The 23,625-nt window shown below is 36.9% G+C and overlaps 3 protein-coding genes across 4 annotated transcripts; 2 read left to right on the top strand and 1 right to left on the bottom strand.

Moving 5' to 3' along the window:
• The first annotated feature begins 772 nt into the window (after positions 1–772).
• On the top strand, positions 773–3,424 carry LOC135752389 (uncharacterized). The gene is made up of 3 exons (XM_065270881.2): positions 773–1,457; positions 1,933–1,966; positions 2,127–3,424. Exons 1-3 carry the CDS (start codon positions 1,212–1,214, stop codon positions 2,552–2,554), a joined length of 708 nt encoding a protein of 235 aa, XP_065126953.2. The 5' UTR covers positions 773–1,211; the 3' UTR covers positions 2,555–3,424.
• A 6,684-nt stretch (positions 3,425–10,108) lies between these two features.
• LOC135750682 (tumor necrosis factor ligand superfamily member 6) lies at positions 10,109–16,493 on the bottom strand. 2 transcript variants are annotated; one of them, XM_065269649.2, is made up of 6 exons: positions 15,911–16,493; positions 13,059–13,097; positions 12,777–12,810; positions 12,175–12,249; positions 11,733–11,958; positions 10,109–10,802 (listed from the first exon to the last, which is right to left on the bottom strand). In XM_065269649.2, exons 1-6 carry the CDS (start codon positions 16,115–16,117, stop codon positions 10,634–10,636), a joined length of 750 nt encoding a protein of 249 aa, XP_065125721.1. In that variant the 5' UTR covers positions 16,118–16,493; the 3' UTR covers positions 10,109–10,633. The 2 variants fall into 2 exon arrangements, with proteins under 2 accessions (XP_065125721.1, XP_065125722.1); XM_065269650.2 differs by having other exon boundaries at positions 13,059–13,091.
• A 3,435-nt stretch (positions 16,494–19,928) lies between these two features.
• tmed1b (transmembrane p24 trafficking protein 1b) lies at positions 19,929–23,517 on the top strand. The gene is made up of 4 exons (XM_065269656.2): positions 19,929–20,228; positions 21,311–21,408; positions 21,931–22,117; positions 22,850–23,517. The coding sequence occupies exons 1-4, from the start codon at positions 20,067–20,069 to the stop codon at positions 23,066–23,068; spliced, it is 666 nt and encodes a 221-aa protein (XP_065125728.1). The 5' UTR covers positions 19,929–20,066; the 3' UTR covers positions 23,069–23,517.
• Positions 23,518–23,625: the final 108 nt, after the last annotated feature.

Here is a 23,625-nt window from a genome sequence, read left to right as displayed (position 1 = left end):
AGTCACTGACCAGTGCACTGAATCCCTTACAAGAACCAGAGTCCCGCCCCAGACCCGTGGGCTTAACATTACAAATCGATACCCACAGAGCGTAATCAAAAACGGTTGAATAAGAGAGTAAGGGGATGGCTAATGACACGTGATGGCTAACCGCAAGTGTTTTTTATGTTTAATTTACATTTCTGCATTTATCCAAAGTGAACAGCAAAGCAATTTGGAAAGTAATAATATGAAAAGTGCCTTACAAAGTCCTCTTTACCCATTATTTGAGACAAAACCTGTTTTAGGGAGAGGCAAAAAATAAGATTTTTTAATAATCAAATGGCATATTTTGTGTTTGCGCCTTAACTATTTTTATGTATTTATGCATAAGCTTTCAATCAAAAAGTTGGACAAAATTTTTTTGGAATGTATACATTTTTTATTGAAAATGTATCTAATAATTCTGGCTAAAGCAATTGTTTAATAATTTAAACAATCTGAACCTTTTTGCAAAACGTTTTCAGTGAGAATGGTTTAAAAATGATAAATTCCATAAAGTGTTTTCAAATTGAGTTTTTTATGCGTACGCAGACAAGTGATGCTGTAAATACAATATTTCAAACATACAAATTTCAACGCATGACGTCACATTCAACCATATGAAAATGAGGTCACAGGTGCATGCTGGGTTTTTAGGGGGGGGGCATAGGGGTCTCCAGGTCAGGCCAGTAACAGTCTGAAATGAGCTACACATATAATGTCACGTGAAAAAACACGTAAAGAAGCAAATGTGAATCGGGTGCTTCAGCTTTTGACGTGAACGCAATTTTACAAAACTTTAGACTTTAGTGCGCAAAACTTTAAATATATAAAACAACACCGTGTGAAAGAAGGGATGTAAGATGGTTCATGTAGGACGATATTCCATGAAACACTGAGCGGCAGTCACAGAAAATCACACTTGACTCTGCGTTGCGTCTCGCTTTCCACCTCCGCTTGCGCAAGAGCGAAAGAAGCGGAAAGTTAGTCGGATTTTTCTTCAAACCCTCCCAGTCTCTCTCTCGCGGACGCTCGTGGGGGCGGAGGTGACGAGGGAAATCCGATAGTTCCTCCTTTTTTCAGCGTCATGCATAAAAACAATCAGCTCATGATGTCTCCTGTCAGATAAGTGCAAGCTCCCGTGGATGTTATCATATCGCGCTGCTGGATAATACCGTTGTGTTTTGGATATGTCCGCGTCCGCAGATGTCGAGAGTCAGTCCGTTGTGCGTCCCCGCGGCAGGTGCCTGGACACCTTTCTCACTACGTCCGTGATCTTGCTTTTCGTCATGTTTCTCGTCGCGCTCGGTGGCGCGCTGCTCTTCGCTAAACACCTCGAGAGCGAAATAAACGCCCGCATGCCCCGGGAAACAGACGGAAGCGTGAGCCCGTATATTGCGCCCAGTCCGTTAACGGAACCTGGAAACTCATATAAGGTGAGTTTAGGGACTTGCGAAAAAGAATGTTAATGTAAATATTTGATTTAAGATCAGCCTAAAGCTTATATAATAATAGCCACTTAAAAAGTTCAAAGTAGAACCAAAAATAACTTTAATTTTAATTCTCTGATTTGTTAAGACATATATGAAGTGCTTTGGGGAATAAAATCTCTTAATCTTGATGTTACATTTTGTTAATTCTTTTAATAAAGAAACATACAGAAACTCATGTAGATTCAAAAATGCTGAACTGAAGGAAATGCATTTGATTTTGTTCTGCATTTTACGGGAAGGACGTCTGGTTTAGCAATGTTAAGTATTATTCAGCCAGTTATTCGGACATCATTGTAGGGAGATACGTGCACTTGCATGGGCTGTTGTAACCCCACCTTTCATGCCAATGACAACATGAGCTGCTGAACCTGTATCTAATCTTTCTCTCTCTCTCTCTCTCTCTGTCTTTGTGTTTTAGGCGCAGAATTTTGCACACCTGAGAGCCACAAACAGTAAGTTTCATGTTATTATTTGCTACATTGCAATCATTAATAAATGGTTTAAGAAATAGCTTGCTTATTTACTGTACCTCGTGCTTAAACCAGAATTTAAAATATTAGCTCCATCAGCAAGTTTTGGAACTAAGTTTGTGTCTTTGTCTCTGCCCTGCAGGTAAACTGAAGCCAGGTGTGATGGAGTGGGAAACTATAGCATACGGAGAAGGTGAATCCATCGGCTCTCTATACCAATATGAGAAAAAACAGAGTGTTCTGAATGTGATGGCCAGTGGAAGTTATTTTCTGTACGCCAAGCTGACTTTCTCTTGCTTACACATCTGTCCACCTGCTCACTTCAACGTTATCTTTTACGATCAGTTTGAAACCAAACAGTTGACTTGCTCAGTGTCACTGCCAGATTATTCAAACTCAAACGCATCACATCCTGTTACCCGGACGTGCTGGCAGGTAGTCACCCTTTTACAAGAGGAAAGTCGACTCCTGGCTAAAACCGAGTTTTCAGAAGAATTGACTGAACAACCGAAATACTGGAAACTGGAGTTAAATGATTCTGGATTCGGGATGTTTCTGGTTGACAGATGAATGCCATGAGGTCATTGCGCATGCGCATGAGAAACCGAACTGATTGTGGAGCTGCTGTGTCCTCTTGACCTTCATCCAGACTTTGACCTTTTCAGGAGTACTTTCGCTCTTCCGAGCAGGTCTGTAAGGAGCCGGCGCTCTCAAAATTTGAGGAAATTTCTGCAAAAGTTTCCTTAAACCCGGTTGGTCATAAACATCCTCCGCCCAGTGTTAATTAAGTATTTGGACTAATACTTACAGCTACCGATAAGATATAACGCAATGAATGTGCGATTTTAAATTTTAAGCCGACAAAATGTCGCAAAGCTAAACACGAGAGAATTTTGCACGTTTTGCATGGAACTACTGATGACCGACCAATGACTCTTAAGCACTATTTATAATTTAAATTTATTTATAAGTGATTTACATGTAAAATAACTATAATATTTATGCTTTGTTTTTTATATATTTGGTTCAGAAATGTATTTATGTTTACTTTAAGTGTACAACTTTGTAGATATCACTACATATAAGCAGTATGTTAGAGGTCAAACCTGACAAAATGCTCAGCCGATGGTCTCTGGTAAATGCGGCCAATTTTCACGTTCACAGATAACTGCAGATGTCGATGTTTATTACAGAAAACTGTGGCATACACAACACTTACGATCTAAGTGTGTTTAGTCTGTAATGTGACTGAAGGTTTAGCAGATATGATGAACTTTAAGGTGCACATGTTGTACTGTTTATTGTGTGGTGGAGCATTTTTTTAAATGCTATATCAAACTCAGGAACTCTAGAAATGAATGTTAAGATGATGACAGCTTTGAAATGCTTTATTTTGTATACTAAGTAAGAATATTTAATAAATGTAAAATGTTTATTGTATATATTTGTTGGTGCTTTCTGATGTGTTTGAATGAGAATAAATAAGATAAAATAAGCTCTAAGTAACGGACATGAAGTCATAAACCAGGCCGAGTTTAGCTGCAGACAACTGAAGTTGAATCTCGTTTAGTTTGATCTTGGTCTCAGTTCTTTCTCCTGAAATTTTAATGCAAATAAACACAAACTGGTCAAAAATTTTGAGCTATAAAATGCATGTGGAGGTTTATTGAAATGCCGGCTTCGGTATCACGCCATATTTGAGCACATCTCTTCTGGAGCTTTAAAAGCAAAGGAAACATCTCTTGTGTATTCTCATTTCTGAACTGGAAAACCACTGAGATGTTCTTTTCTTTTATGTGGATGGGATCTCTGCAGACCCTTAGGAGAAAAGTTGAGCCATTTGTCTGCGTCACTTACTGTCAGAGTTGCAGATGTGCTTTCAGGCTTCACCACAGAATGACACCTCGGCCCACGCTGAACAAACAAACAAACATGAACCTCTGACTTATTTCTAAACCTAATATTGTTGAGAATCATAAGAGCAAAAACCTATTTTAGCTTTGTATTAATCCAGCCAGACACAAGATTAACAACAACCCCACTGAACCAAGAGGAAATATAAATTTGAAGTTTAGCTCCTCTAGACATAAAAACTTCAGGCAAGTTACGCAATGTGTCTGGAAACAACATGAATCAGTTTAACTTCTATAATGTCTGACTGAAATTAAGCAGGAATTTGGTTAAGAATGTTTGGTTAAAGTGGTCATAGTGGGAAATATTTATTTTCCATGTTTAAGGTCCCAAGTGTTTCAATCAACATAGAAAATGTGAAAAAGATCAACCCAGTAACTTAGTTTGGGTAAACCATTCTCTGCAAACATGTGAATAAATAGGTCATTGAGATTTCACCTGTTTTGTGACATAGGTAGCAAGTCTTATTACAATAATACCCCTTAATCTGCACTATCCAGCCACGGCACTGCCATTTAGTGCAGAGAGGAAGAGAGAGAGAAAATAATTGACAGCACAATTGAGTTTCAATTTCAACAAACCACCATTATTGTGATCAGTGTTTGAATTTCATCAGCACATTTGCATTTTAAAGGACACACCTAAAAATGGCACATTTTGCTTGCACCTGTAAGGGAAAAATATATCACCCATCAATCAATTGGCCCAACGATGGAAACCATTCAGCATAGTGAAGGATTCTAGTGCGTTCTGGCGTTACGTAATTTAGGGAGTTTTATCTGACTCCAGAAGATAAAAACAATACAAATCGGATTGATAATTACTTTTAACAATTACAGAATTGGGGTGGATGTTTGGTTATTTTGATTTAGCCCTACTTGGTATTGCATCAGTTCGTTTGGCTACATATGTCGTTTTGGACCTATTAATATTTAATAATTATGCGGGCACACAATCACAATATAACCAGGCTTGGTCGGACCATATGCTCAAAGGCCACCTTATGCTTGCTCATCTCTGAACATACTTTTTTAGTCCCCCAGAGGTGCAACTTAATTATTACAATAGTTATTTCTAACCAGAGGTTCACGACCACTATCATAAAACAAAACTGACCGTCTTTTCCAATGATAGCTTTATATAATCATAACATAATAATAATAATAATAATAATAACATTAATATAACCAGAGGTTGAGGCTCATCTGATTTAGAGCGGTCAGACGACATTTATGTTACGTTAAACAGGAAATACACGATTAGCCTCCACGCATCTAATTTAACTTAAACTAACACCAAGTGCTAGTCGGATCTCCAAAATCCTCCGCTGATATACCACTATGCCATCTAGACTGGGATTTTAGTCCGGTACTAGCCTGATTTCTGTCATTGCAGTAACAAGGATACATCCTAATTTACTAGTCATGTCAATAATGTTTTTGAAAAGTCAAAAAATGATTCGCTGCTTGATGTTTCCTGAGATGATTTCTTTAAGGTGATTGGTCATGGGAAGTCAATCTGTGTCTAGCCTTAAGTGTGTGGGACTTTAGCCACAAGTGGGATTTACAAATCTCCAAAGGATGTTGACTGGGTTATGTATTTTCATGTGCGTTGTTGTATTGGTTCATGCTCAACAGTTGATTTTGAATTGGTTTATTTAATGTTATTTGTGTTGAGGGGGTATTACTAAATTTTTGGTTTCTGATATATACGGATTCAAGGGCAAAGCTCACGTCAAGATTCCTAAACTCCCACAATTTTATTAGATGTGCTGTGACTAAAGGGTGTCACATTCTTTTTGATGCGCAAGCTTTTTATGAATACTCATGTAAGCTCCGCCCAATGAAAAAATCTCGTAACAGCAGTAAAGAGAAGTATTGTTGCAACTGCAATCTTTCAGTCTAAATACTATGTATTTTAAGTCTGTCTGTTGTACTATTTCAGGACTGTTCAATCTTAAAGAAACATATTTTACACCTTTACCCCAAACAACAGCAAAGCTTTAAGTTTGAGGGCTTGACATAAACTACACTAAACTAAACAGCAAGTATTTAGTTAAAGCCCTCACATTTGCGCCGTAAGCTTCCTCCCACCTGCAAGTCTCCAGGGTTCTGGCCAGATGCTCAGCCAAATCTCACGAGATGTTGGGTTAGTCTTGGGGGTAGGATTACGGATAAAACAACGCTCATCCGGCGAGATTTCAAAAGATCTAAGCCATAGCTGTATCCCCTCTAGCCACAACCGGTCTCCTGTCTGCAGCGATATCTACTTAGATAGACAGATTAAACACTAACCCAGGTGTCTCCAGCCCTGCTCCTGGAGAGCTACTGTCCTCCAGACTTCAGTTTCAACACAATACTAATATTTCTATGAACTGCTTATGCTAATTTTGTAAGTGTATAAACAACAAGTCACCAATCACATGATGTGCTAAATGTGGACAAAGAAAGTTGCATGTGTAAAATATTGAAGGCATAGCCCTTAATCTTGACAACTAAAGACATGGAAAGCGTTATTGAAGTTAACATGAAGCCACTTGTTAGCAGACTAAAAAAACACATGATGCATTGTGATCAAATGCCAAAACAAACGTACAGTCTGGAGAACCTAGAGACATCAGAAACGTTTCCAATCAAATCTTCAGTAGACATTTCAACCATTTCCATAACGGCCTGTATTTGTCAGACAGAAAATACTTCAGGTCTCAGACTTACTCAAGGTGTTTCAGGGAACTCAATGACTCATTACTGCCACCTGTTGGAGACTCCGCCTTTCCGAATTGTAGCAGTTTCCTCTTGAATTTTTAGCAGACACCATAATAAGTGCAGGCTGAAGCAACCTGTCAATCAAGAAACACTGCTGAATCTTGTGTGATTTTATTTTATTCTCAACTCGTGCCTGTTTTCAAAATAAGAGACTGAACACAAGATGCTGAAAAAAATGAATGTGAGTGTTGAACTTCAGATTTAGCTCTGGGGCCTCATTTATAAAGCGTGTGTACGCACAGATTTGGTCGTAAAGTGTGCGTACGCAAAAATGCTCGGCAAATTCCATATTTATAAAAACGTCTTTGACGTGGACATACGCACTTTTGCTTGTTGAATTGTTTTTGAAATGTAAGGCATTCTTACTGCTCGAAAAGGATTTAAACATTGACAAGTGCTCTTTTATATGTCTATGACATTAATTAGGCATCATTTAAAGGCGGAGATCTGAAACTGCTCAGCTGCGCACAAGTTCAAGATCATTTGCGAATTATAGATTTCACATCTGAAAGAAAGGGGTAGGCACGTTTTCTTGTGCATATGTTTGTTTTATGAATTACACCTACGCATTTTTGATAAATGATCATAAGATCAAATATAGGATGTTTTCTACGCAGCATTTTATAAATGAGGCCCCAGGACTACTAACAAGTAGGCTATGTCTTGTCTGCTGGCCTGTCTGTCTCCCAGTCGGTCTCTCATTTTGACTGGCTCTTTCATTGATGTTTTAGAGGAACAGATACTAGTGCAGGGAAATAAACAAGCAACCCATTTTTCTTTCATTCGCTCTCGTCTTCTATTTGTCTCTGTTTCTCTGTCTCTCTCTGAGTAATAGAAACTCATAGGAATAAAAAAGAACTGTCTCAATCACGTTTATCGTGTGTGGTAAGACTTTCTGGAAACTCCAAGTTAGACACCGTTGTCTCTCTTTATCGAACTATGTACACGACAGTCAGAAGACAGTTTAAAAAGATTTAACTGGTTTGTCAAAAGGTCAGATGTTCGTGTAAGTGAGTTAAGTTTGTGTAAATGTGTTTGTAAGTTTGTGTGCAGGTGTGTGTGGTATTGTTTTAAGAAAAACACTTGCTATCTTATCAGAAATGCTGATAGTTTTGTTCTCGTTTTTCATATTGACAGGAGAACCAAACACACATACTGAGATTTCACTGTGACCACAAACTCAACTCTGGGTGTCAAACGCTTTGTGAGTCTACACTTCAACAATATGTTGTCCACTCAACTTAAATCAAATTAATTCAGATGTTTCAAAACTAAGCAAATATGCATAGGGCACTTTAAACCAGGGGTGGGCATTCCTGGTCCTGGAGGGCCACTGTCCTACGAAGTTTAGCTCCAACCCTAATCAAACACACCTGAAAATCCAGATCAAAGGCTTCAGTATGACTTGAAAATGACATTCAGGTGTGTTGTAGCTAAACATTGCAGGACAGTGGCCCTCTAGGACCAGGAATGCCCACCCCTGCTTTAAACCATCTCCTATGCAAGCACTGCTGCTGGACAGGTGCACCCCCAGGTGGTGCTATAGGCCCCTATCAATGTCTACTCCATGATTGTCATACTTGCAATATGGCTAAGGCACCAACACACAATGCAAAACAAAAGCGTAACAAGGAAAAATGATATTAAAATATTTTTCTCTCTTTAATAGCTAGAGTTTGATGTCTTATCTGCTGTGATGTGCGTGGAAAATTGACATTTCTCATTCTCTCAAAACGGAAGGAAGAATGCAAAGAAATGAACCAGACAGCAGAAACAAACTATAGTCAGTTGTTTCGTTTGTTTGTTTGTGGTGACCTGCAGGTTTTTGGAAACTTCCGCTGTGAATGCAGAAATGCGCTGAGTAAGGAAAATGCAACCCCCCCACACCCCCAAAAGAAAAAAACCCGGTTTCTATCTGCCGTCCCTTTTCTCTATTACACCACATCCTGTCTTTCTCCATATTTCTCTCTCTGCTGTGTTCAGCAGGTTGAGGTTGGAAACGAGAGAGAGAAAATAAGGAACATTGTGAGTTTGAACATTTGAACATTTTTATTGTCACAGTTTCATTGCACGTTCCTATCAATCATTACAAAGTTCAGCATGTTCGACTTTATAAATAAGAAAAAAACACAATGTCAGCTCTTTAATAAAGAGTGAAGCCAGAAACATACAGAAACAGAATACTTGCTCAATGTTGAGTCCTGTTGAACAATCATCATTTACATTTACTTGAAATCGTACTTTTCTAGAACGCAAAAGTCAAAACATACCCTGTTATGTGTCAGTTGCTTTTATCCCACAACGAAAGTTAATGGTGATCATCTTACGTAATATAATCAAAGCAAGACTTTCGATTACGTGTTTTACACACATATGTCGCTGTTTGTATTTCACGAAGAGCATATGTGGGTTTGGAAGGTGAGTAAATGATGATGGACTTTATTTGAGTCACTGTTTCTTTAAGATAAAAACTATTGATTTACTGTGGTCGTAAGTAACCTCAGGGGGGCGACTCAAGGGGGCAGCAGAGTTTTCTTTAAATATCTGCGCAATTACAGCACACGTGTCATTGTTGTGTAAAGAAACTAAGCTTGTGTAGCCAAAAGCATTGGACTGACACACAGAGTGTGTTGTTTGCATTTGGAATCTAATACAAATACAAAATGTGTTAGTCAGTCAGTCAAAATGTGTAATGAAAGTCGGTCAGTCAAAAATAATTAAAATATAAACAAAAATAAATTTAAGTTAACATGTGACTAGCATAAAAGCTAAATAATTTCCTTCAAACCAAACAATGATATTAATATTAAAACAAAGTGCATAGCAATATGCTTAAGTATTAAGTATCAAGCCATGAGTTAAACAGGAAAACAGAATAACAAAACAGCAGTAAGACAGCAAAAGTGGGATTTAGCAGCCTACATATTTTCTTTGAGTTTTTCATTTCTAAATGTTTCATGACTTTCAATGGTTTTATGCTCCCTGAAGCAACAACTGTATGCACACAAAAAAAAACATGTTTAACCTCGCTGCAGTAAAACCATATTTAATGGTATCCTTTCACACTTTTGGTTGTGGTTTTCGAGGATAAAGGCTTTATGGTATGAATGTGCAAAAATGATAATTGTTTAACCTACAAGCCCATAACCACATTTTTTAGATTTGTAAAAATTTACAAAACCATCAGGCTAAATAAAGTATAAAAAAGTATATAAATATAATTAAAAAAAAATTGAAATATGAGGAATGCTCTTATAATTTACATTTACAAAATAATGTTTTATATAATAATAAAACAATAAACCCAAAATTAAAGATGTGCTCCCCCCAAAAGAAACTAAACACCAAATCCAGATAGCAAGCAACCATTGAATATGGTTAAAAATTGTTGATTTGTCAATGTTAATCTAACTGAATCAATATCATGTTTGCACCCTCCATTAATATTGAAAAATATTGAAATTTCAACAAATCACCATTATGGTGATGAGTGTTTGCTCTAGTTAAGCCCTTGACTCTTAAAAGGTAGATCTTTCTTTTTTCGGTGTTTGTCTGGGCTTGTATTAAACCTTTTTATATATAAAAAATAATCACAGTAGATCTTAGTAAATAAGATCTAAATAAATAACAGAAACACTGCTTCAACAGCCAAAGAAAACTTAAGATTAAAACACAAGGCTAAACTAAAGCAAACACTGATCACCATCATGGTGGTTTGTTGAAGTTTCTATTTTTCTCAATATTAACAAAGGTTGCAAACGTGATATTGATTCAGTAAGATTCACAATAACATATGAACAGTTATTAACATTGTTTCAATGGTTGCTTGCTATATGGAAAGTAACTGTAAAAAATCAGAATCTACAAAATATCTTAAACTGTACTGAGAACCTTTAAAAACTGGTGTGTGTGTGTGTGTGTGTGTGTGTGTGTGCGTGCGTGCGTGTGTGTTTGTGTGTCAAGAGTATGGATGTCAATGGATCTTGAAGGCACCAAAGAAGTTCTCAGCAGTTTCCCCATACAGCAGTGAGACGTTATTGACCTTAACAAAGACGCTGTCACCTTTATACAACTGAAATACTCCCCCCAGGTAACTGTTGCTGTATTCAATTGTCTGGCCTTTGTGAGGGTTGGAAAAATACCTGCAAAGCATTTACACATACAAAAAAATAATGAGATCACATTGGCAATGTCCCTAGGTAATGTTTTGTGTAAATACTATGATACTTTTATTTGTGAATCAGAAAACACAGAAGTGGTGTGCACATCACATAAGCCCAAATTGGGGGCAGGTGCAGGACAACTGGAATATACAATCAAATAATACAAAGTGAGGTCCGCACACTGAAAAATACTGCTCCATACAAATGTTTATTTGAAAGGCAACGTTTCGACCCTCAGGTCTTCATCAGGCACAATCTCAATGTAAGTGAGTCATTTGACAAAAACAGATCATGTGACAGATACACTCAGAGTACATATCATATAGCAAGAAAACTAATTTGTTTTCTTGTTATATGATATGTTACAAGAAAACACATTTGTTTTCTTGTTATATGATATGTACTCTGAGTGTATCTATCACATGATCTGTTTTTGTCACATGACTTCCCAGTGAGCATGTCTAATTAAGGTGAGCACCTGTTTTTTTATTTAAAGGTGCTCCTCACTTACATTGAGATTGTGCCTGATGAAGACCTGAGGGTCGAAACGTTGCCTTTTAAAAAAACATTTGTATGGAGCAGTACTTTTCAGTGTGCGAACTTCACTTTATATTATTTAATACTTTTATTTGTGACAGCAGTGTCCACCTCCACCACATTTGGAAACAAGTATTTTATTTTTTTTCTTTAAAAATAACATTTAGTTTATATAACAGCCAATAACATCATGTGTTACTTGCCGCTCAAGAGAACATTTTGTAAAACAAATATTAGTTATAAATTTAATGACCAAGAAATCTGTATTGTTTTGTGAAATTCTGTAAGAGTGCACCTGAATGCAAAGAAAAAACCAACAACAAAACTTTAAAACTGATTGCATTGATTATTTGATGGACTGGATGGTGATACCTGGAACTCATCAGCTCCATGTTATTGGAGTATCTCTCTGTGCAGTACATGACTTGATGTTTCAGAAAACTGTTCGTGTTGTAGGAGATTTTGGAAAATATGTAATAAACTCCCTCCTGTTGGATGTAAAGAACTGAGTTGTTCTTGATGTCCAGACTGGTATAAAACGTTGGGAAAACATTATGCGTCCAGTGCAACACCTTGGTTTCTTGTTCCTTTGAGGACTCTACAACAAACAACACAAGTCACACAGAATTGTAAGTCTTATCTCGCTAGCATATAACATTAGCATAAAACAATCAAAACAGAGAATTATTTATCATAAGAGATGAAAAGAATCTTCCTTGGTGACATTTGGGATTTTTGTTCTTTGTATAAAATGGTTTTAATGTAAAAAAACAATTGCCAACAAAATCACATGCGTGTATAAAGTGTTTCATACTTTTATACTGTAGGAATGTAGCGGGTTTGCTCTCAGCTTCAGGATCTTGATTTTTAGGAAAAATTTCATTATGATCTGAGAAAACAAACACAATTACTTAACACATGCAATAAAAAACATCTGTGTGTGCATGGGTAAAAAAATGCTGCCTTAAACTTTTAAAGGCGGGGTGCATCATTTTTGAAAAACAGTTTGTAAAAGGGAGTCGGGCTCAAAATACCCCACATATCATTTATTATAGCATATACAAAATGCCGCTATTTGTTTGAGAGCAAAAACGCACTGTTTTAATGTCTGAACTTTTAAATGCAAATGAGCTACAGCTCCTCACTCCCTTACAAACAGACAGTGAGAGCTTTCCGTTCAAATAGATCTGATTAATACAGTCTGAGATAATATTATCTAGGGGACAGAGTACAACTCCCTGAAGGTGGAAACTATGATTATTCAGGACTGTAAGTGGGCAGGGCTTTATTAATGTGACCTCACATTGATTAGAGAATCAAGACGGCATGTTTAATGACACTACTTTGGATTAATGAGGATTAAAAAACAAGGAGCCGGTGGATTTTTTTATTGTGTGTGTGTGTGTATTAACTGACCCAGTGATCCACTTTGAGATGAGGGCTTGTCTGCCTGTTGATAAAAAATATGCATTGATATTAATATGATGCTCGACCACTTAGGTTTGTATGAAATACATTTAAAAGGTTTTACATTTGTCTGAATTAAGCATTTTGCTCATTTGTTTATAATTATGTATAATAATATTATGCATGAAGCCATTAAATGCTTTACTTAAGAGACACTATTATCTATTTATATTTTATACACACACGCACACCCCTGTAAAGAACACACACCAAAGCACATAAAGAACTTACTTTATATTCCATTGGTTGATTATCCGGTGACACCTGTGACTAGAATAACAAGAATAATTAATAACTTTTTGTTTTAGAAATTAAAGCTAATGTGTAAAGCTGCAATCTTTAACTTTCCCTCTCTATCACCATCTCTGTTTAAACTATAAAATTGCAGTTATTTGTGGAGTAATTTCTGGCATGTGTGTTTTTTTGTTTTGTGCTTTGCTCGCTACTTGAGTCTGATGTCTGTGATCACAAAATCAGAGCAGATCTGTCATTATATATCCTCATGACAGTTGGAAGTTTTGACTAAAGAAATATGTAAATTGTTCAACTTTTTTGTAAAAGTGACATGTTTTGTGAAGTAGCTCGAAATGTGACCTCTGCATTTAACCCTTCCAGTGAGTATTAAACACACACACACACACACACACACACACCTGGAGCAGTGTGCAGCTTTCACTGCAGCACCCAGGGAGCAATTGGGGTTAAGGTGCCTTCCTCAAGGGTACCACAGCTGTAACCTCCTTGCCGTGAGAGGGCAACCTTCAATTGACAAGCCCAACTAGGTCTTACCTGTTCAGTGGAAAATCCATCTCTGCTCCAGTATTTAATTCCTTAGGATGTTGAAAACCCCTGCTGATATTAACTCTTGTTTAAGTGCCAGCTAAGTTACAGATTACAGCTTTAATTTTTGGGATGTTAAAAGGATAGTTCACCTAAACATAAAAACTATTTCATCATGTACTCACCCTCAGGTTGACACACAAATGAATATGTTTGTAATCAAGCAGGAAACAGGAGCACCATTGATTCAATAGTAGGAAAGAAAAATACTATGGAAGTCAATGGTGCTCAAAAACAGTTTGCTTACAAACATTGCTTAAGAACTACTGTACAATCCTTTTAAAACACTATAGCTCAGTTGTATACATCACACCAAACACAGCAACATCAGACCTTGGGGTGGGACTATCTGTGTTGTGTAACCAAAAGCATTTTTGTCTGCTTAACTTACATTATAATGAGAGCTGATGGCCAAACTCAGTGTGTCCTGACCGCTGGACAGATTTGAGTTAATCAGACAGGAAGGAATTGATTTATTCTGACTTCATTAGATAAAACATCAAACACTTAACATTACAGATCATCACACTTCAATGTTTCAACCAAGAAAAACTCTGCAACTCTACACAATAATCAAGGATGCCTGTCAATGCATTTCTCACTTGATAAACTCAGACGCATATTTAGTCATTTCATGGATACATTCGTCCAAATCTATGCATCATTTTTAATATCATGTCATCACCGCAAAAATATAAGAAATGCCTCATCATCTTGTGTGTCATTAACTTTGTATGGTAACCTGCAACAGGCAAAAATATTTTAAACAAGGCATTATATAAAAAAATCCTTCCAAACAGCCTGAGATCTCAGAAAAAAACAAATGTCATGCTATTACAGTAATGTAAAACCATGAGCAAAACTGCGGAGGTGGTCTAACTTAGTGGTTAACTATCTGGGCTGGTAACCAGAATGTTGTGGGTTTCGATCCTTCTTTGTAAACATCTTCTGTGAGTCTTACATAAAGATGCTAAACCGCAGGTTACAGGAATAGGGTAGATTTATCGAAAGCTTAAAGGTGCAAGGAATGCATTGTAATAATCTGTTAAATTATTCTCTGATATCTACACAAAAGTTTGTGGCTTTATTTAGTGCAAAAATGATCCAGGGTCAGTTTTACATGTCCATTTACAACCCTAGGATTTCCCCTTAGAAAGAAATGGTCTATAATTACCTTATTTGAAAAGGTCATGAATAATAATGTTGAGCTCTGCTCTGATTGGCTGTTTCTCCTTCAGTAGCTCTGTGTGTGTGTAAATAGATCTTATGTTTGAGTCTGTATCAGATGAAGATTTTGAGGAATAATCAATTGTTTGGAGATTGTTAAAGGACGTTTCTGAGTGATAAGTTTGTGTTTTTTTTTCAGTATGGACCTGCAAAACTTAACTGTCACGTCAATTGTTCAACTTCAGCCTAAACGCTAGCATATAGCATTAACTAGCATATAGCATTAACTCAGCAATCACAACTTTGTTTTATCATTTTATCAACATTGTAATTAATTTAATGTGTAATTTAATGGGGGCGTTCATCTGGACTGAAAAAAACTGCTGAATTACCCGGTCAACCGAAATTCACACCATGCTGTTTGGTTTCATTCTTTCAAAATAAACTATGAAACATTGACTGTGTATGAGAGGAAGTGAGGTAAGCGTAGGTTGAGAGTGGTTATGGGAAATCCATGAGGATCTTCTGAGCAGACCTCAAAAACTACGCTGGTCGCTTGACCAAATATGTTTAAAACAACCTACAGTATGACGTCATATTTATTGATGTGTAATATTTTTCCATGAACACATTTATTGTTATTATGACCACATTTTGGAATAATAATAAAATTCATCCAAACCACATATAAAGTAATACTGATTCTTTTTTTATCCACCAGTACTTTATTTAATCTTGTGTCTTGATCTCAGCTCTACAAACAACTCATGGCATGACTTAAAACAGTACTGAAGGTGTTTTCATTTGTGCCTGTACTATTCACTCAAGAGATAAAAGATATTCACATTTAAGCAGAATTTATATTTGTCTACATGACTAAGACATAACTTGTCTAAATGACTATGACTACGAGCCTACATGACTCAGCAACTCTAGATCAACAGTGTATGGGTTACACATCAACCTAAAATCCTGAAGAAATAAACAAGGGTCCATATCCATATTCCGTGAGAAATTTCTTGAATGAAAATTTGAGCTAAAAACAACCCGCATCCTAAAATCTGCCAAGCGCTCACCTGGAGTCTGCTGTAGAGATGAAAGATGAGTCCAGCCTCAATAAAGACGCCCAGTAGAGCGACACCCAGCAGCAGGTAGATGAGGGAAAACCGATGGGCATTCAGCTTCTCGTGCACATGATGGGGTGGGGTTGGGACGTCTAGAGTCTGACTGCTCACCACAAACACCTGAGGTCGCCGTTCATCAACACCTCCATTCTCGGCCATGCTGCACGTCACAGGCCTGGGATCAAGAACCGATCGATGATGCACCACCTGACACCAAACCTGAGCCCTGCAGACAGAAGATCCTCAGAGTTTTTCTGGTTCCTTCATATATGTTGGTGAGCAAGTAAAGAGGAAAGTGAATGTTTGTGATTCTCCTGCTTTACTACAGTATGTGTTCAGATGCTATGAGCAAAGTCAAAACACCCTAACGGATCATCGTCACCATCAGATAATCTGACCTAAAACCTCTCCTGAGATCAACACAATGTGCTCTGACCCTGAAGTCACCGTAAGAGCATACAGTTACTGATCTGCTGGAGAGATGACCGCCTACTACTGCTTTCAGAAGGGTGTGTGCTGCGAAGAAACAGAGAGAGAGAGAGAGAGACAGAGAGAGACAGAGAGAGAGAGAGAGAGAGAGAGAGAGAGATAATATAGAGATAATGAGGCAAGTCCTATGTATGGGAAATAAACTAAAAATGAGGAACCTTTGGCTGTATGACGATAATTCTGCGTGCGTGTGTTCAGAATTACTCACTATTTCACATTTTATTCATGTTTATTGTTATTGCACTGGAAAAAATATCTTCTTAATGACTACCATTGTCTTTTTTCCTTTAAAATGAGATACATTTCCCTGCTTGTGGTTTTTATGGTCTGTTTTCAGATAATTTACCTTAATTTTTTCCACTGGTTTTGAAACACCTGCCAGTAAAACAGACAATATATTGTGCTATGCTATGCAAAAGTACACTGTAAAGAATGCAGCATGAAGTTAAAAACCCTTTGCAATGTAAAATATTACGTTTTGACCTGTGACTAATTGACAGAACTGATAAAAAAAAGTTGAAGTTGTTTCACTTAATATTTTAAGTTAACGTAGCATAAAAATATATGTTGAATTGACAAAAATGCTAAAATTATTTGTCATTGTAAATAATACAATATGTAAGCTACTCATTTATTCAGCAATGATACTTCACTACATTGCTAACACAGACTCTAAAATTACATCTTGCGTGTGTTGCGTTGTGTTCATGCAGATGTAGATCTGTCACACGCACACAAATACATAATCAGTCCGGAAAAAACAGAAACAAACAGGTGACCACAGGTGCTTGGTTTATCTGATGACCTAGAGTCTAGTGCATTCAAACAAACACAAGCGCAGAGTTGAGGGTTGTGTGCAGCGACAGTTCGATTGCATGAAACCGAGACTGGAAATAGACCAGAGACTGTCAAACTGACCCTGAATCAGCTCTAAACCAGCACACGTTTCATCTCTCTACGGTTTCTTTTTTGCACTGGAGTCTCAGAGATATCATGGGTTTCGTTTAAGCAGCTGAAGTTTTTATGCATCAACTCTGTAGAAGTCTTTCCTGTGTCAGGGTGACTCTACTACACTATGCCATACATCAACCATTTTTAGTATGGTTGAACCTTTTTTTTAATTGTTGTATTTCACAAAGGGTTCTTTGTAATTCTTTAGACTATTAAAAGGTAAGAAATAAATGAAATGTATTTTTTTTTAATTTACCTTAATGCACTGTAAAAAAAAAAAAGTTTAAACAACTTGGTTTTGCAAATCAATTCAACTTACTATTTTAAGTTTTGAATTTAAAAAGTTGACATAACTTATAACACACTGCAAGGTTTCGGTAGTGACAACCATATTTATATGCAAGACTGAGTTTCCCTTACATGATCGTTCCATGTTTGTACATAACAACACTCACTCCTGAATATGCAATGATTGACACAGAGGTAACCATAGGAACCATTCATCTATCTTGTGTGGTTCTTCACTGCTTTGACCAAAATAATATTACAGCATTATGTTCTGCAATTTAAATAAACCTCCGTCTTGGCATTGTGTGTGGTGGCAACTGTGAGGATGCTTTACAGAGCGCTGTCTTCCGTTGTTGCCATGTCCACATATTTTTGGGGCTAACAGTTTGAAGCCCCAAATTAAATGATTAAAGGTGCATCCCAATTCACTGAATCTTGGGATAGCCAAGACTGTCAAGGATCCATATATGGATCCTTGGTTTCAGGGGAAACGAAGGCCGCATTTGGAGGCTGCGTGTAAAGGAACATTGGAATTGGGACAGCCTTCGTGATGTCATTGGCCTTCAAATACGGGCTTTAAATTGGGATGCACCCCAAGTTTTGATTTTATTCAAGTGTGGTTCCAGTCCCAATATTTGGTCTTTGAGGTAAAGCACTTGGATTTGTATCAATTATCTTTTTTGTTTGTTTGCTGTTTTTATATGGAAGATCTGGCAACACACGTTAATCGCAGAGTTTCTGAAAATTAGCTTGTCACATTTTGCAGGAGTAAATTCGGTAGTAGAATGCTGTTGTCACTCCTGTAAATTACTGAAGTGTGTGTTTACAGAACAGGATTTAGCATTAAAATTAAAGTGACAACCAAATTTATCTGCAGGGTGTACAAGGCTCATTACATTTCAGACTTTCTCTATATACGAGTCCCTCCTTTAATGTACCCTCCCAATTTTTCGCTGCAAAGTCTACATTTCAAAGGGATGATTTTTGACTAAATGTAAAAAGCAGTGAACGTATGCAGAAACTCAAAGGTGCGCAGATAAAATGAAGTTGCTTTTGACAGTGCTGCTCTCTAGTGGTAGCAGGTCTACATGACACTAGATTAGGAGTTTTAGCACCTGATGGTTAGCTTGCGGCTAGTCAATAGGGGGCGCTGGGGCGCCGCCCCCCAAATTTGGCCAGAGAAGAATGCTACTTTAACATATTACCAAAAAGTGAAATTTACAGTGCAAATTAATACAAAATAAAATAATTTAGATGTACTATTTCACTGTTAGTCATGTTATAATTTATTTTCAAAAATCAAAAATGAGTTTGTTTGTGTGTCTGGGGCGCACCCCAAAGAGTGTGTATGTAGGTCAGTAAACAGGGTAAAAGATGTGACCAAATTGCTGCCGCAAATATAAATGATTTCTCAAAAATTTCTCCTCAGATAATCTATTCACTTTATTTATTTATTTTATTATTATAGTAATGTAAATGCTTAGAAAACATAGGTGAAGATAACGACATAACAGTGAAGGAAAACAGAACAATAAAGAAAAAAGAAAATTCAGGGGTACAAAGGCCATTCAATCAATACAAAATAAAACACCAAAAATTGTGCATACATTTAAAGTTTTAGTAGCCTTTTTGTAACTAGATAAAGATAATAAGTGAGTACATTTAAATAAATCTTCTTGAAAATTAGAAAAAATGCGTTAACTTTCGTAATCTTGCATTGTAAAATACTTTGCTAGCAAAATAATTCAAATACATTGATTGTAAGTATTTTCATATTGCTTCTCAAACCAAACGTTCTTCCATAACATATTTTCCACTAATCTGTTCTATTTTATGTCAGCATAAGGAGTGGAAACATCATGATTAAAATAAAGAGAAACATTACTGATTCCATTCTTGAAGCAGTTTTTTAATGGATTTATGTTTATAACAGATATTCTAATTATTCCAAATAAAGTAATTGGTCGGAGGGAAATTGTCTTTGTAAATCATAGACCATGCTATCAGCTTGTTTGTGAAAATTAGAAAGAGCAGCAGGGATTTTTCAAATGCTGAAATTGCAGAGTAATAGGGAACTCAAACCTCTTAATTGAGAAAAAACATGCTTGGTATAATATTCCAAATACTATATGGTTTTCAATCCGTTTAAATTATAACGGTATTTAAGCTTTACTGTTTACGCCACAAGCGCGCGACAGATCCCTGCACGCCGATTGGGTGGGAGACGGACACTCGGTGCGCTCTGATTGGAGGAGGAGAGAGCGACAGCAAGAGTCGAGCTGCAGATGCGGAACAGATCCGTCGATGGACGGAGAGTTTGAAACTTATTTTCCTGCATGAGTTTACGGATAGGTTATTCTGTGTGACCTTAGCGTGAAGGATGTGTACGTCACTGCTCGCGTGTTTCGCGACGTTTATCGCCGCCGTTCACGCGTTTAGTCCGAATATCGACAGCGAGTTCACGTTTGTTTTGCCCGCGGGGAGCAGAGAGTGTTTCTATCAGAGCACTGTCAAAAACGGAAGCATGGAGGTCGAGTATCAGGTACAGATGAGTTCACTTTAAACTATCCTATTACAAACTCACAACAGCATAGCCTTAAATATCTTAAACTAATATCAACATATATCACAAACTCGCACCAGCGTATCACAAATATATAGCAAACAGAAAGCAAACTATCATTAACATAAATATTACAAACATCAAACTAGTATAAACAAGCGTAAACATGATCATCAACATATCACAAACATACTCCAACATAGTCTGGCTAAAGTAATCGCGACTAATCGTTTGTAGAAAAAGTTTTTGTTTACATCATATGTGTACTGTGTATAATAATTATTACTGTGTATGCAAGTATATATATTTTTATTATAAATGCATGTGTATTTATTTACATAATTATTATACACACACATATATGATGTAAACAAAAACTTTTATTCTGCAAACGATTAGTCGCGATTAATTGTTTTGCAGCCCTACATATTACAAACGTTTACCAGCATAGCCTAGAATATCATGAACTTATAATACCAATTTATTATCAAACATTTCACAAACTCACACCAGCTTATCACAAACTTGATTTGTGATTTCTGTTGTTTGTTTTTATACATAAAATGCTATTTTAATGTATTATAAATTGCCCCCAAAACTAAAAAACTATTTGTGTAGCTAATAACACGTACATGTAAATAATTTTAGTTTGTAAAGTTTCTTGAAGTATATTAACCATAAATAAGCTGGTTTTTTTAACATGGTGGTTGTTAATAACTTATTACTGTGATAATAAATGGATCTGTACTCTAGCCTAGTGGATCTTATTAGGACTGAACTGGGTGTGACGTCATGTTTGTGTTACATCCTGTGAAAGATCCGTGTTGACATTGTGATAAATATTATCACCTGCAGGCTAGTCAATCCTTCATTTCACACCTCTTCTTGTCAAGATTTATGATTTTAAGGATCAGTTTTAAGAACAAGTTACACGAGTAGGTTTGTTATTAACAGTAACATGTTAGTTAGAACTCAAACCCTATATATGAGCCATTGTATTTGTCATTTTTTATTTGCGTTAATGATTGTGTATATAAAGCAAATGACGAATGTTCCTGCAGGTGATTGCTGGAGCAGGTATGGATGTGGATTTCAACATCTTATCTCCTCAGAGGATCCATTTGGTCTCAGAGTATCGCCGATCTGATGGAGTCCACATGTGAGTGTTCAGTCACGGGATTCTTTTAGATTTAGCCATTTTACATTTAGATTTAGTTCACAGAGTAACCAAAAGTGTCAGTCCAGACCAGTCTGAAGTATAGTGTTTTTATTACCCTTATTATTAATTATTACCCTTGAAACTGTGCAAACTGAAATAGCGAATTGAAAATGTGCTCAATAGAAAAACAGCAATTTTCGCTCTTGTGGTATTTTTATGTCATTTGCATGTTGGTCTGCACACCTTAAGAAGTCAAACACTCCTGTTGCCATGGTTTTTTGGAATAACTTATCGTAAGATAGCAAAATTGCGTTGTAGTCAGATAACATTGGTTGATGGAAAAGCTGTAATTTCACAATCGGTTTATGTCGACATTTAGAAAGTAAAGCAAAAAGCTTTAATGGAAACGTGGCTAGTAAGATGTTCAAAGCATCGGTGTGCACCTGCATGTGTTTGGTGGGCGGGGTCGGGGGAAAACAGGGGCTATTTCAGTGGATGTTATTGACGTGTGGGCGTGTCTAGGGTGGAGCCAACAGAGGAAGGAGACTATCAGATCTGCTTTGACAACACCTTCAGTAGGTTCTCTGAGAAGATAATCTTCTTCGAGGTCATCCTGGACAGCCCGTCCAATGATGCTGGAGCGGACGATGAATGGGCAGGGCTTGGAGAGTCAGAGAACATTTTGGAATACAAACTGGAGGACATACGAGTGAGTTCTTGCACTTCCAATGTCTATATATTATGAGAATAAAAAATGTTTTTGTTACATGGTCAATCAGATCGTGTAGAAGATCTGAATGTTTGATAAAAAATATCTTACTTCCTCAGTTAAATGGAAAGATAAGCATAACCCATTCTGTAACACGCTGTAAATTACTACAGAGAAAAAAGTTTTGACTTGTCTAACAGCAAACAAAACTTTTCCCCCCAACAAGTTTAAGCTTAAAATACCTAACAGATAATTTATTACAGCATGTTAAAATGTACACTTTGTAGATGTGAGCAAAAATTTGCTGTTTTTGGGTCTGCCCTTTTAAATTCAATTGAGCTGATGAAATGCAAGCAAACACTGATCGCCATAATGGTGGCTTGATGAAATTGAAACTCATTTGTGCTGACAATTATTTTCTCTCTCTCTTTAGTGCAGATTAAGGGGCGGTGTTATTTTAATAAGACTCGCTACCTACGTGACAAAACAGGCAAAATCTTAATGACCTATTTTTTCACAAGCTTGCAGAGTATGGTTTGCCAAAACTATAAGTTACTGCCTTGATCCTTTTCACATTTTCTAAGCACTGGGGACCCAAATATAGCAATTAAACATGGAAAAAGTCAGATTTTCGAAAGAACACGTCTGCTGTATTTACTTTGGTAATGAATAAGATTAAATTGTACAAACCTCACAGAATATTAAGATGAGTCTCTGATTTCTCCTCACCAGGAGTCCATAGAGTCTGTTCACCGGCGGTTGGAACGCAGTCGTCAAATGCAGACGTTCCTGCGGGCATTTGAGGCACGTGACAGAAATCTGCTGGAGGACAACTTGTGGCGGGTCTCCTTCTGGTCCTGTGTCAACCTGATGGTCATGTTGAGCGTGGCGCTGACTCAGGTTTTCACAGTTCGACGTCTGTTCGACGACAAAAGAAGAGTGTGCTCGTAACAACCCGCCAACGACTCGATGCCTGGTCAGATACGCACGACTGTAGGCGCTGGAGAAGTTGAGAGAGAAAAACAGATTTGGAAGTTCAGAGAGAACTTGTGCCTTCACTTTTTGATTTTGACTTACTGTATGGCTTGTTCCTCTGTGTGGATTCTCATTGGACACTGGAGGTTATTACAGCTATATGACACATAATGAGATTCAAGTGAACTGTAGTGGTAAAATAAAAACTAGGCTTTAACCGTTTGTTAGCACAGATGAAAGTGATAGAATTTTTTAAGTTATAAATTTGCTTTGGGAGATTTGTAGTTTGTTGTTTTTCAGTTTCAGTCGAGTTGAATGTGATGTGATCAAATAACAAAGGGAATATTCTGTACAGCTGTTTGCTTTTGTAAAGACTTTTACACAGTGAAACAAATAAAATTGATCATATATTTTTATGTAGCTAACGTTCATTGATCGGTGTCCTTTCCTGACTTTATCTTAATTTTTCTTATTGAATATTTTCAAAGTTTTAGTACGTCATATGTAAATTGCGTTGCAAACACTGTTATCGT

The sequence above is a fragment of the Paramisgurnus dabryanus genome, chromosome 4 (genome assembly GCF_030506205.2).
Source record: "Paramisgurnus dabryanus chromosome 4, PD_genome_1.1, whole genome shotgun sequence".
In the NCBI taxonomy this organism is placed as follows: Eukaryota; Metazoa; Chordata; class Actinopteri; order Cypriniformes; family Cobitidae; genus Paramisgurnus; species Paramisgurnus dabryanus.
The sequence above is the reverse complement of the archived record's forward strand: the minus strand, read 5'-3'. Positions and strand labels throughout refer to the sequence as shown.

What these genes read in the sequence shown, in the direction of transcription:
- LOC135752389 (XM_065270881.2), top strand. Translation starts at nt 1,212, where the DNA reads ATGTCCGCGTCCGCAGATGTCGAGAGTCAGTCCGTTGTGCGTCCCCGC. An exon ending in AACCTGGAAACTCATATAAG is followed by an intron (nt 1,458 to 1,932) that starts GTGAGTTTAGGG and finishes TTTGTGTTTTAG; the next exon opens with GCGCAGAATTTTGCACACCT. An exon ending in ACACCTGAGAGCCACAAACA is followed by an intron (nt 1,967 to 2,126) that starts GTAAGTTTCATG and finishes TCTGCCCTGCAG; the next exon opens with GTAAACTGAAGCCAGGTGTG.
- LOC135750682 (XM_065269649.2), bottom strand. Translation starts at nt 16,117, where the DNA reads ATGGCCGAGAATGGAGGTGTTGATGAACGGCGACCTCAGGTGTTTGTG. An exon ending in ATCAACCAATGGAATATAAA is followed by an intron (nt 12,811 to 13,058) that starts GTAAGTTCTTTA and finishes TTTTATCAACAG; the next exon opens with GCAGACAAGCCCTCATCTCA. An exon ending in TACATTCCTACAGTATAAAA is followed by an intron (nt 11,959 to 12,174) that starts GTATGAAACACT and finishes TGTTTGTTGTAG; the next exon opens with AGTCCTCAAAGGAACAAGAA.
- tmed1b (XM_065269656.2), top strand. Translation starts at nt 20,067, where the DNA reads ATGTGTACGTCACTGCTCGCGTGTTTCGCGACGTTTATCGCCGCCGTT. An exon ending in GCATGGAGGTCGAGTATCAG is followed by an intron (nt 20,229 to 21,310) that starts GTACAGATGAGT and finishes ATGTTCCTGCAG; the next exon opens with GTGATTGCTGGAGCAGGTAT. An exon ending in CGATCTGATGGAGTCCACAT is followed by an intron (nt 21,409 to 21,930) that starts GTGAGTGTTCAG and finishes GGGCGTGTCTAG; the next exon opens with GGTGGAGCCAACAGAGGAAG.